At 33.7% G+C, this 14,160-nt stretch overlaps 1 protein-coding gene across 2 annotated transcripts in view; it reads right to left on the bottom strand.

Moving 5' to 3' along the window:
• Positions 1 to 13,485, bottom strand: part of LOC123539678 (testicular haploid expressed gene protein-like) — a 25,661-nt gene extending 12,176 nt beyond the window's left edge. Inside the window, exons 1-3 of one of the 2 annotated variants that reach the window (XM_045324398.2) lie at positions 13,401 to 13,485; positions 13,248 to 13,317; positions 2,382 to 2,446 (exon numbers count right to left, since the gene is read on the bottom strand). In XM_045324398.2, coding sequence (XP_045180333.2) covers positions 2,382 to 2,446; positions 13,248 to 13,317; positions 13,401 to 13,419 — 154 coding nt within the window. In that variant the 5' untranslated portion in view covers positions 13,420 to 13,485. Of the gene's footprint in view, positions 1 to 2,381; positions 2,447 to 8,455; positions 8,895 to 13,247; positions 13,318 to 13,400 lie in introns of those variants that run through there. The other variant, XM_053527355.1, reaches the window with a different exon arrangement.
• Between the last annotated feature and the right edge of the window lie 675 nt (positions 13,486 to 14,160).

The raw sequence follows: 14,160 nt of genomic DNA, 5'->3' as shown, positions 1-14,160 counted from the left end.
AAGGTGAGTAGACTTGCTAGACTATTTCCTCAAATAGTCAAGCTAAAAATGGATAAGATAACTTATACAATAACCACTCAATGTTTCTTCTAAACTTACAGTCATGTCAGTAATAAAACACTATTACTAGTAATAATTAATTCATGGCTTTTTACCACTTATAGCACATACCAGACAACATTTAGCATTAAAGGGGAATGTGATAATACCAATTTTTTTTAATGAACCTTAGTATAAGACTGCTGTTCTTGTCACTGTTCAGGGGTGTTTCAACAAGAGAAACTCACATGCTGTTATAACACCTTTTTATAGATGCACGTTCCATGGCAAAACGTAAAATGTATTACTCAGGCTCGGGCACCAACCAATCCCTCAGGATTCTGCAGACGTTAACATGAAAAAACATGCCTATAGTTATGTTTATAAAACATCCAAAATAAACAAATACCGAATTAAAGAATTTTATTGTGTGCCTCTATTGTTACAGCTCAATTCCTTTTCATGTATTTTTTTACTGTATGCCTTACACTTTATTTTTTACATTCTATCTGAATGTTTATATCAATAGAAACAGCGTACAATTCACTGAATCTCCCTTTTTGCACCATTTTACTACAACTACAAACAAAATGAAAAGAACTAGTATTCTAAATATTAAAATGTTTATATAAGTCTGGAATCCTGCCCCTTTAAAGTTCGTCTGGAAAGCAATTAATAAGCCATTATGAAAACGGACTATGGGTATAATTCTCTTCAGACCTATATAAACACTGATTAAAGTCTTCTAATAATATTTGATATTGATTTGAGGGTTATATATTCCATGTAGGGGGTTATAAGCCGCACAGTTAATATATTTGAACAGTGAGCACTGCCGAAACAATCAATCATGTTACAAAAGTCGTGTCAAACTGCAAATAGTCACCCACAATACAGAAACATTACGATAAAAATCAACAAATTTTCCACTTTGTGAAATTGTTAAAATGAATGAAATGATAAATCAAAGAGCACCTGCGTTTTTTGAAAGAGTTTAATAATCAATAGAACATATTAAACTTTAATAAGAAAATCATTTATACTGACGGAAACTGCATCTTCTAAGTTCAGGTTAGCGGGGAAAAATTATCCGCCATATCTTTTTAATGTTACCAAACGTGGAGTTTTCATTAGTTGGTGCTAACATTTTCATTTAAACATTTTCATGTAGAAGATTCCCAACTAACCTTTTCCTTGCTGAATTTGTAAAATGGACTGGTCCATCATTCAATTTGGGCAGTACCACTTATTATTCAAATGGGTGTTCACTGAAAATTTACTGACTGAATAGCGAACAGGGCAGACCCTGATCAGACGGCACAGATGTGCAGGCTGATCGTGGTCTGCACTTGTCGCAAAAACAGAATCACTTGCCGCCAACAGGCTACAGGCTAAATGTGCCAAATTAAACTGGAACTGAAGTTCGCAGTAATGTATTTGAAAGAGCCCTCAAGTTCTGTCCTTGATGGAGCTCAAACAAATTGATTCTAAGCCCAAGCCATTTTGTAAAGTACATGCCAAAACTGAACAAAAAGCTAACAGCAGAAACTCTTACACAACAAACTTCTAAAGCAGGATAGTTAAAACTCTTGCTGTGAATAAGCCAATTTAGCATAATGATATGTCAGTTTTCTAGTTATAAATACAGCAAAAAGTTACACTACATAAAACTGAGTGACAAAGAAGCAATATGTAAGAGGTGTGGAGGTATACCAGGAATAGCATAAAGTGGAAAGGTGTTGGCACAGAAATAATGCACAATCATGATAACAGTGCAGTCCTTTATATAGCCTGCTGTGTCATAGAAGATTTTATACTTGATTTCAGTCTTGTATCTATATATGTTATGTACAATATTACAGCCAAAGATCTATAAAACAGAACAAATCCAATATATTTAGAACTCGCTAAATCTTCTGGCAGCTAAATAAGATCTTGCAAACTAAAGTACACACTTTCTTTGCTCTTTACTTAATAAGCATCTAGGAGTGAGCCAGTTTAAATTATGTCGTTTACATTTCTTTGATATAGCATGACCATAAAACAATCTTTGGGTATATGGTCCCACTTAATATAAAACATAATGTAAATTGAAAATTATAAAAAATATATCTGCAGAAAACTGTACAAGACGGTTAAAATCTGGTTGTACACAACACATAAAACTCAAACCTTTTTTTTTAACTTACAAATATACATTTTAAATGTGTTATAATAATGAGGAAACTGTTAAAATCATAATGCTCTGATGTTTATTCTGGCGATAAGAGGCTGAACTATTTCATGCATCTTTCAGCTGCGCCAAAACTGATTGACTGAATATGGTCATTTTTTATACTCACTGATTTCTGTTTGTCCATTTGGTCCTGGTCTTGGGGGAACATAATCTACCCAATAAACTGACCGTCTGAAACAATAATACAATTCTAGTCAATATTAAATGACAATACATGAAGGATCAAGAATGTTAATATAAAAATAACGCTTTTGCTTAAAAAGAGCTGTCGGACGACAGCGCGCTCGACTATTCGAAGAATTGATTGAAGAATGGGGTCAAAATATTTCCATAGATTTTCAGACAAAAGAAAAAAATGGATCAAACAAAAAATTTTCCTGTATTTGTGGATTTCGATTAGTCTTGCACTAAGTGGCAATGTGTGACCATGATGGCAAATATGTTATTAAGTTATATGTTAGGCAAAACATAGACTTGTATGAAAAGTTTAACTAATTTCCAAGTCCAAAAAGGGTCATAATTCAGTCAAAATAGTTGACAGAGTTATGTACACTTGCCTACAGATGGAAATCATGTTGATATACTAGTGTTAACAGTTTCAAAGCCACAGTTCAAATATTTTGACAAAAATTTCAAAGTCCAAAAAGGGCCATAATTCAGCCAAAATAGTTGTCAAGAGTTATGTACTCTTGCCTGCAGATGGAAATCATAATGATAAACAAGTGTTTAAAGTTTAAAAGCCATATGTCAAATAGTCTTGACAAAACATGGACATATACGAAAACAGAACCAATTTCCAAGTTCAAAAAGGGCCATAATTCAGCCAAAAAAGATGACAGAGTTATGCACTCTTGCCTATTGATAGAGACTATAATACTGAACAAGATATAAAAATTTCAAAGCCATATGTCAAACACTTTACACAAAACATAAACTGGTACGAAAAACTTAACCAAGATTTCTAAGTCAGAAGGGGCCATAATTCAGCCAAAATGCTTGATGGAGTTATGTACTCTTGCCTACAACTGGATATGGTGATGGTAAACAAGTGTTGAAAGTTTCAAAGCTTTATCTCAAAAGACTTTGTCAAAATGTAGACTGGTACGAAAAACTTAACCAAGATTTCTAAGTAAAAAAGGGGCCATAATTCAACCAAAATGCTTGATGGAGTTATGTACTCTTGCCTACAACTGGACATGGTGATGGTAAACAAGTGTTGAAAGTTTCAAAGCTTTATCTCAAAAGACTTTGCCAAAATATGAACTGGTACGAAAAACTTAACCAAGATTTCTAAGTCAAAAGGGGCCATAATTCAGTCAAAATGCTTGACAGAGTTATGTACTCTTGCCTATAACTGGACATGGTGATGGTAAACAAGTGTTGAAAGTTTCAAAGCTTTATCTCAAAAGACTTTGTCAAAATGTGGACTGGTACGAAAAACTTAACCAGGGTGTGACGCCGACGCCGACACTGACGCCGACGCCGTGGTGAGTAGGATAGCTCTACTTATTCTTCGAATAGTCGAGCTAAAAACTTGATGCCCACAGGCAACATGTCGAGCCCGCCCTTTGACCCCAAACTGTGACCTTGACCTTTGAGATAGAGTATGTCTCATTGAGTTGAACATTCATGCCAAATATCAACATGATTCCTCAATGCATGTCAAATTTATGGGCCAGACAAGATCTGACATGACCTATGACCTCCACCTGTGACCTTGATCTTTGAGATAGTAACTTGAGGTTTGTGCACGACATTCCATCTCACTGAGGTTAACATTCATGCCAAATATAAACAAGATTCCTCAATGCATGTCAAAGTTATGGGACGGACTAGATCTGACATGACCTTTGACCTCCAATTTTGACCGTGACCTTTTAGATCGGAACCTGCGGTTTGAACATGACACTATGTCTCACTGAGGTTAACATTCATGCCAAATATAAACAAGGTTGCTCCATACATGTCAAAGTTAGGGGCCATACAAACAAATCAGGATGTACGCACACACACTGATGCACGGATGCACGCACATACACCGAACAGCCATTTGGACAACTATGTCTTCACTTCCGCAAGCGGGCTCGATGACAATCAGATAATAAGGTGGACAAATTAAACAATCTTTTACTGTGAAATCATTTTTATTCGCGTAGGACAAATTTTCGCCTATTTCGCGCTAGGACTGATGCGCAAATTTAAGACCACGCTATTATAAATTTTTTATTATATCTTTCATTGCTAAAATTGAAAATGCGCAAATTAAAACCTGTGCGAAACAGTCCTTCTTCATGTTTGCACGAAATTTCATGCCAGCGAATTCAAATGATTTCCCAGTATTGAATTTTTACTTACCTACCTTTAATTTTCAAATAAAACACTTCTTCTATTTGGCACAAGCATCATGTTATGGTATCAAGAAAACAAGAGAACAAAATGTGATGAAAATCCTGGTTATGTCCTTTACCCTGCTAAATTTCTATAATGAACTTGTCCATCTTCCAATTTGGACAGTACCATTAACTCTTAAAAGAGGTGCTTACCAAAATGATACTGGCTGAATAGCGAACAGTGCAGATCATGATCTGACTGCACGGATGTGCAGGCTGATCATGATCTACACTGCAAGGTCGCAAAGGCAGAATCAATTGTGTCCAGCATGATAAATATTAAATACAGACAAGATTTACACAGAAGAAGAAAAATGGTGATATGTTTAATCATCATATTTCATTCATGTTAAGACAACTGGGAAATAATCTTTTTTGGGCATTATCAAAACTGTTGAAGCAAGCGAGTAATCTAGGCCTGTCTTGGCCCTCTTATAAAAAAAACAGTCCCAAAATAAATCCAAAATCAATTTGTGTGGGGTATATTTTCATTTTTAGTTCTGATGAAAAAAAATACACACAGCAGATTTTTTTTTGTGTACTATGGCACTAACTTAAGCATCTGTTCCTACTATGGTGCAAAAAAACACAACATCCTAAGCCAGTTTTGCCTTATGAATTTCGATTCACACGGAGAAAGATTTGCATAAATTTGTATAACATTTTTTATGAGTAAATATGGCATGGGATGTTACAGTGAACAGCATTTAACATAAAAATGTGAAAAAAATGAGCCAACTATCAAAAACCAATATTACACTTAAACCACTTTTTCAGCTTGACTTTTCAAAGAAAAAGTAGAGCTATTGCACTCGCCCCGGCATTAGCGTCTCTGTTAGTTAAAGTTTTTAATAATGTCAAATATCTCTGTTACTATCAAAGCTTTTGACTTGAAACTTAAAACATTTATTTACTATCAAAGTCTACACCATGAGAAACAATCCCCATAACTCTGATTTGAATTTGACAGAGTTATGCCCCTTTTTAACTTAGAATTTGTTAGTTAAAGTTTTTAATAAAGACAAATATCTCTGTTACAATCAAAGCTTTTGACTTGAAACTTAAAACATTTATTTACTATCAAAGTCTACACCATGAGAAACAATCCCCATAACTCTGATTTGAATTTTGACAGAGTTATGCCCCTTTTTAACTTAGAATTTGTTAAAGTTTTTAATAAAGACAAATATCTCTGTTACTGTCAAAGCTATTGACTTCAAACTTAAAACATTTATTTACTATCAAAATCTACACCAAGAGAAACAACCCCATAACTCTGATTTGAATTTTGACAGAGTTATTATTATTATTATTATTATTATACCACATTTATATAGCACTCTTTTCATGCACTTGTACACGTTCAAAAGTGCTTTACAGAATAAATTGCAAAAATACAAACAAATACGTATACAAAGATAATGCATTCCACATTAACAAAAATCATGAATGAAAACAAGTATAATTTAGAAAAAAAAAAAAAAAAAAAAAAAAAAAAAAAAAACAAGATAAAAAAAAAATAAATGTATCGGTCAGTTAACAAAATATTGTACAAAGAAGTGGGTTTTGAGCAGGCTTTTGAAAGCAGCTAGCGTGTCAGCTTCCCTGATCTTGACAGGAAGAGAGTTCCAAAGCTTTGGAGCAGTGCACGAAAAGCTGCGATTGCCATACATCACGGTATTAGATTTTGGCATAACCAGTGACAGCGTGTCTTGCGATCTTAGGGTCCTGACCGGTTTATACACTTCTAGCATATCCCTAATATAGGCAGGGGACTGATTGTGTAACGCCTTAAAGGTGTGGGTCAGAACCTTGTACTGCACCCTGTATTTCACTGGCAACCAGTGAAGCTCCTTCAGAACCGGTGTTATATGATTGCGACGGGGCGTCTTAGTGATTACGCGAGCTGCAGTGTTCTGGACATGTTGCAACTTGTTAATTGTGCTGTTGGTATACCACTTAACAAGGCATTACAGTAGTCTAACCGTGAAGTAACCAGGCTGTTTATAAGGGTTTTTGTGGCATCACTGGTAAGATACCGTCTGATGTGACCTATTCTGCGAAGTTGTGCATATCCAGCCCGGCACACCGAGTTGACTTGTTGTTCCATATCCATACCGCTGTCAAATACTGCTCCAAGATTCCTAACACATTTCGTGGATTTTATCACAGAATCACCGACCTTCACAGAAACGTCATCAATGTACTTGGAGTTACGCTTTGATGTCAATAGCATTAGCTCAGTTTTGTCAGCATTGAGCTTCAGCATGTTGGAATTCATCCACGAGACAATTTCAGTCAGACAGCTCTCAATGCGGCGCAAAGCTTCACTTCTGGCCACAGCCTCTATCGGCTTAAAAGATAGGTATAATTGAGAGTCATCAGCGTAGAAATGATGAAGAAGTCCATGACGTCTGCATATGGCACCCACGGGTTTAGTGTACATGATATAGTTCTTTGGACCAAGCACTGATCCCTGGGGCACACTGTATTTCATCAACGTAGGCGTCGACAACTCACCATCAACGCATACAGTTTGATAGCGGTCACTAAGATATGATGACATCCATGCAAGTGCTTTGTCTGTGACTCCAAAATGATGTTCGAGCCGGTGTAACAGTGTTTGGTGATCAATCGTGTCGAAAGCCGCAGAAAGATCGAGTAGCACGAGGACTGTTACAGAATTCTGATCGAGAGATGTGAGGATGTCATTCTGTACCTTTATCAAAGCCGACTCAGTTGAATGAAACTTTCTGTAAGCAGACTGCATTCCCTCATGTAGCTCATTTTCACTCAAGTGCCGCTCAAGACGCGCATCTACTACCTTTTCTAAGATTTTTGAAATGAAAGGGAGGTTAGATACAGGTCTGTAGTTTTTGAGAATGTTTGGTTCAAGACCTGGTTTCTTAAGCAGGGGTCTTATCCTAGCACTTTTAAACTCTTTTGGTACGTAACCTAATTCCATTGATGTATTTATGATGTTTGTTATCAGCGGCAAGAGCTCATCGAGACATTTCTTCAGAAGCCATGTTGGTAAAGGGTCAAGTTCGCAGGATTTGTTTGGAGATTTTTGTATAATTTGTTCTACCTCTTCTATCGTTGTAGGAGCCAAATCAATAAGACAGTTTGCTACTTCTTGGTGTTCTGGACAATGCAAGTCTACTGAATCACGATCAGTTTGGCTATGCGAAATAATATCATTCCTAATGTTCTCAATTTTCTCGATGAAAAAGTCACTAAACTTCTGCGCAAGTTCCTTTGGTGATTATGAGTTATGCCCCTTTTTAACTAAGAATTTTTTGGTTAAAGTTTTTAATAAAGACAAATATCTCTGTTACTGTCAAAGCTATTGACTTCAAACTTAAAACAGTTATTTACTATCAAAGTCTACACCTATTGAGAAACAATCCCCATAACTCTGATTTGAATTTTGACAGAGTTATGCCCCTTTTTAACTAAGAATTTTTTGGTTAAAATTTTTGATAAAGTCGAATATCTCTGTTACTATCAAAGCTTTTGACTTGAAACTTAAAATAGTTATTTACTATCAAAGTATACACCAGGAGAAACAATCCGCATAACTCTGATTTTTGAATTTTTAACTTAGAATTTTTTGGTAAAAATTTTATAAAGTTTTTACTGGCAAAGCTCTAATTCAGAGTCAATCACAGAGAAGAGTTGAGTGTGCTGTCTTACGAGCAGCTGTTAATTTGGTCTGTCTGAAAAAGTACAGATTATTATTAACAGTTCTAAAACTGAAATAAAGAAAAACACCTGTCACAATATTTACCTACACTGGTTGAGTCCCAGCTGATGCAAATTCATTGTCTGCATAAATATTTACACCTTCTCCCTTTCCGACTGATTATAAATAATTAATGAATGATATAATAATCCTGTGCGGCTGGTCCCTGGACACTTTACTTGTATCTTTGATAACTAATACGTTTATCAATGCTGCCCCATCTAACAAACAAGCTTCTCCCTTGAGTAATCTTCACTGATGTGAATTTCTATTTTTCGTTTATATTCTAAATTTTAGGTACAAGAATTGCAGATGGCATGATTTAAGTTTCCTTTCAAGGTATTAATGGAAATAATAATAGTCAAAAACACTGAACAACTCCGAAGTATATTTTCCAGTGAAATCAAAAGTAACAGTATTTTCCCAAAAATTCTACGATGATTTTGACATAACCTTCTATTTTACAACAGTTGAACTGGTCACAATCTCTAACCAAATATTCTGCAATGTTAACATAATTCCCACAGCCGAATTTTATTGTCTTCAATGAATAAATTATTGTTAAAGAGATAATACAATCATTTATTCGTTGTTACATTTAAATACATGCAATTTTATACAAGAAGAACATTTGGCCATCAAAAGGCACTAAATCTTATCATATTTAGTGTCATTTAGCCTAGTACTGTTTTTGTTCGAGTTTAGATTTAAATTTGATTATACAGAGTAATCTATATAAATCAAAAACATTAAAAGGCTTAGATAAATTAAAACAAAGTGTGAAGATTTTTTGCTTAATTAGCAACCTAAACAGTTCAACTGAAAAACTTGACAAGGCAATATAAGAAATCACGCCTTAGTGTAAGACTATAATTTTTCTTTAAAAATTGCAAAATATTTCTAATCTATTATTATGAAAAAAGCATGTCTTAAACAAAACTATCATACAAGAGTTCTAGTCTTACAAGAGTTTAGAAATGAACCAGACTACAAAACTTGAGCTATCACTTAATGTGATTAATACCCCCTGAATACTGCTTGATGAGTAGAAAGAAATTAATTTGTCAAAGTTACATAACATAACTCCTAATTTTGATTAAGTACAGATCTTGTCACAAGTTTTCATATGTATATTTTGTTAAACTTGTGTGTGTGTGACTGGGGAGGGGATGTGAATACTACAAGAGTTCATCAGAATATCAGTGGATCCAACCTGCATGTATACCCATTAACAAAATTAAAAGTTTGCCCGTTTGTTTGTTTCTACATGGGTTAACACCATTTTTACATTTATATTATATCTTAGGTTACAGAATGGTGGTACAAGTTTTCCTTAATTCCAAACCCATACTTAATTATTCTCTAGTTTCTCATATGATTGAAAGGTGAAAGACATATCACTTCAAACTTATATGTCTTTGGTGGCTTCTTCTTGATTCTGTAGTTTAACAGAGAAGTTGATTACTGTGAAATCATTTAATTTCGTGGGCATGAAATTTTGTGGTTTTGGTCAAAATGGCAATTTTGTGGGGATATGAATTTGTGGATTTCAAATTTTGAACATAAAATGAATGGGAGTTTTACTTGTTCGTTGGGATTAAATTTTGTGGATTGACTCAACCACGAAATCCATGAAAATTAGTCCCCCATGAATATTACTGATTTCACAGTATGACACAGCGCTTAAAAACGAGAATAAGTGCATACTTAAGTTTGGATCAAGGATGTGGTGTTGGCAAATACAACAACAATTTAGGTAACATAGATGGTATACTGTAACTGAAACAGATATTGTCAATAGTATGAATTATTTCAAGTCTCTTGTAATTATGTAAAAGAATGACCATTTGCATAATATTGATGCTATTGTGTATAATGTATTTCTTGATGTTTGTAAATGAATGAGACTCTTATAAACAATATATACTTTAAGCATATTAACCTATAAACAAAAGAATACTTATGTAATCTGTTAACATGATAAACTTGTGTGTGTTACATGTATTGCTTATCTATGTCACAAAATCTGTTCCCACCTAGGTAATCTTTTAATCTAAATTATCTCCATTAAACAGTATCATTTACTTCACTGAACTAAACAACAATTGGGATATAAAATAAAACTAGACAGCTTTGAAGATTGGATATGAAATGACATATAATAAACAAATTCTTACATTTATCTTACTTTTGGCTTAATGCCTTTATTTATATGTATTTAAGATTAAATGGTTTTCTTCTTTTTGATTTTTGTATTGTCAATTTCCTCTAACTGAAATATTGGTTACTTGATAAATGTGAACCTAAAAGTTCAATTATTTTATTAAAAAACTAATCAGATAAGATTTCAAGTTCTACTTTATAACCTATGTTCAATATTCCCCCCCCCCCCCCCACCCCCAACCAAAAAAAAAAAAACACCTGTTTTGCATACAGGACATGAAGCAAATTATCTTAAAATTCCTTCTCATACATCATATGTAGTATTTGTAATGAAGTTAAGTGATCCAAGCCATTATAAACATTCAAAAATGAGTTCATGTTTCCAGCACATAGAAGATTGTTTTTAATAGTTTGAAAGTGAACAAATGGAAAGTATTATGAAGTACTGATACATTTTTCTTCTTTCTTAGTCTTTTTTTTTTAAATGCAAATGATTTGTCAAATTGTACAAAATGTTTGTATCAAGTATATTTTTGTTGTTGTTAAATAAGTATGCACTTTATTTTGTCATTTTTATGTTATGTACACATTAAATAAAGACTGGTATCTCGTCATTTAAAAGTAAAATACCAGTGTTTGCCTGTATAAATAGCAACTTTTATTTTTCATAATAATTTCAAAGACTTTTCCACTTGAATCCTTTTGACAAATGATTGAAATGCAACAATAGTAAACCATTAGAAGTCAAAAGCAATATCAAGTTTCGCTGTTCAATACTTGTCAAACAAAGACATTACAGTTTAACTGTGATAGTTACTTGCACTTCCATTAACAGGTCTGTTTAACAGTTGGTAAAATAAATAATTATTGTATTGAATTTTTTTCAAATAGCTTTTGAAAAAGATAACCCCAATAGTTGTTTATGGTATGAAACAAAAAATGTGCCCATATTAAAATATTAAAGAATCATTTGACCATGTTAACTTTTTGAACAAATAGTTTCTATAACATGAACAAATTGTTTCTATAATATAATCTGCTTTACAATATATGTTTCATTTGTTACTGGATATACACTAATTTCTGAATCAATGTTTTAATGCATTATCTGTTTGTCATAAAGGAGTTTTTAGTTGTCATAAATTTCATTAACAACTGAACACTAAACACTGAAAATCTAGTCCTACTTTGTGACAAAAACTAAAGAGTCCTACATAGGCTCAATCTATGTGTTACATGTATGTAACCCATTATAAGAAATGTCCAAGGCAGGACTAGCTAAAACCTATTCAAGACTAATTCACAGGTCTCATTTTAAGACCCACAATTTTGTCAAAGTTTTATTTTTGTTTCAGCTCAACTGTGTAAAAGTTTTCAGGCCTACATAAATTTAGATTAAGTCTGCTTCCTGGAAACTACAGAAATGTCAGGTGGCAACAGAGAAGGTAAAGTTGTGATTCAATAGGTTTGAACCTTTGTTCTACTTTCAGTAGATGTATTCTAACCAATTGGAACACTCCTTCACAATCTCATAATGAATGATATAATTATTATATATCTGATTTAGTTTATTCTTTAGGTACATACAACCAAAGAGCTATAAAAATAAATAGATTGGCAACTTGAAAGGCATATAGAGCAAATCTCGCCAACCTCCCGTGACAAAAAAACGAGATCTCGTTACCGGAAGTGGCGCTTTCTCCACGCGCCATTTTGTATGCGAAAGCAATTATTCATCGGTAAAATAATTATCACCGTATGACCATGCTTCTTTCGATGGCAAAAAATCCCCTGTACTTCGTGTCTTAAGACCATTTCTCATTAAACTAATTTTGTTTTAGAAGCTAACATATATTTTAAATATAGTTTTAAAGGTACAAATTGTAACTCCATGCTCGCCGATGTTTGTTTTTAGTAAGATAACGCCGAACCACGCTCTGACACGAGCTCACGCGAGATTACAGCCAGTTGCCATTCTGTGTATTTTATACTTCTTTGATACAACTTAGCTTTGTTTCCTATTTTTTTCTTTTACTGTTAGTGCGTGTAGGTTTAAAGTTTATGAAAATTACAAATGGTCCCCCGAATCCATTAACACTCAAATCCCTATCCATTTACAATATAAAAAACAGTAAATGAATGAATGCACGACTGTCTACCCATAATAATAATAAGATGTATGAGGTAGCCTCTATTATGAGATGACAGATTCTGGGTCAGCAAAATATCTTGATATTTTATCACCAATGGTGGGGTATGATGTGGTACGAAAAACTATCACCATCCAGCATAATTTGCTTGCAACTAATTGTATGCTTACAATTTTAAATAATTTTATTTGTTGTGTTTAAAGTACAATATATTGCTAATATATAGTGTTTAGGTTTTGTTCGGCTATAAAATATTGTATCTTGCTGTTGTATATAATCTTATCTAAATACGTAATTTGATGTCAGAACTGATTCTGAGGTAATTTCGTGACACTGATAGGGCAGAATCCCACTTGTATCGAGATCAAAAGTATTTACTTTTATTTAACATGACTAAATATATTGATTTCTATCATGTTTCGTAATTGAATCTATTGTGATTCTCTGATGAAAGCAATAAATGTTGTTTTAACATACCCCACCCATAAATTATCAGTTCAATTTTCTACTTTCATTTCACTTACCGATCTTCTAAGAACTCCGGCGGGACGCGTTTAGGCTTCGCCAACTGTTCTATCCTGCTACCAGACTGTCCTGAAATGATAAAGTACCTGCCTGTTACATAAAGACAATACCATTTCGCGTAAAAGTGAAGTTTCATTTAAAAACACTCTTACCTTCGGTGGCGGTAGCCATTTTTAGCGCGAGCCTCACGTGGTTGTTAAGCGTCGCTATGGACGCCTGTCAAACTTTCGCTTGTTTGGATTAGCTCCCTTGTCATCAATGAGCAGAGAAAATTGGCGGGAATTTTCAATAGATTTTAAGATTATTAGTTGAAGGTTTTAAAATATGACAAAGCTAATTGGACAAAATCTATACTGTTATATCTTTTGGTCTGCTTCTAAGAACTTTGTATTAATAGATCTATTATCGTGATACTTTGAAATATCAATTCTACACCCTATCCTTATGACATAAAATGAATTAATATAAGTTTTCAATGAAAGCTTGTTTTCAGATCATTTACATTGTTCTGGTAATATTTGATTTGATATATTGTATGTACGTGATATATGTACATGATCTATTTAATAAATACTGTTTAAACTAAATATAAATCTATAAAGAAATAGCTCTGGATCTAGATCTAACTACATCTAGTAGGCCTAGCCTCTTGCAGCCATGTAGAATCTACACTAAAACTCAGCATTTGAAATCTACTGTGTCTGTTTGTCTGTCTGTCTGTCTGCCACACCCACTTTCGAGTGTTAGAGACAGGAGTACGTGGCATGATTAGCCGGGAATGGAAAGTTCTCAATCGCAGGTAAAATAGTGTACAAATAAGAGAAAGCTATAAGTGTTGAAGCACCCATTGCTGACTTAATGATTTAATACTAAAACAGTCTGCTTAAAAGAGTCCACATGAGAGAAAAAGGA

This window comes from Mercenaria mercenaria, chromosome 16, assembly GCF_021730395.1.
Source record: "Mercenaria mercenaria strain notata chromosome 16, MADL_Memer_1, whole genome shotgun sequence".
In the NCBI taxonomy this organism is placed as follows: Eukaryota; Metazoa; Mollusca; class Bivalvia; order Venerida; family Veneridae; genus Mercenaria; species Mercenaria mercenaria.
Note: the sequence above shows the minus strand (reverse complement) of the source record. Positions and strands in the feature narration are given on the sequence as shown.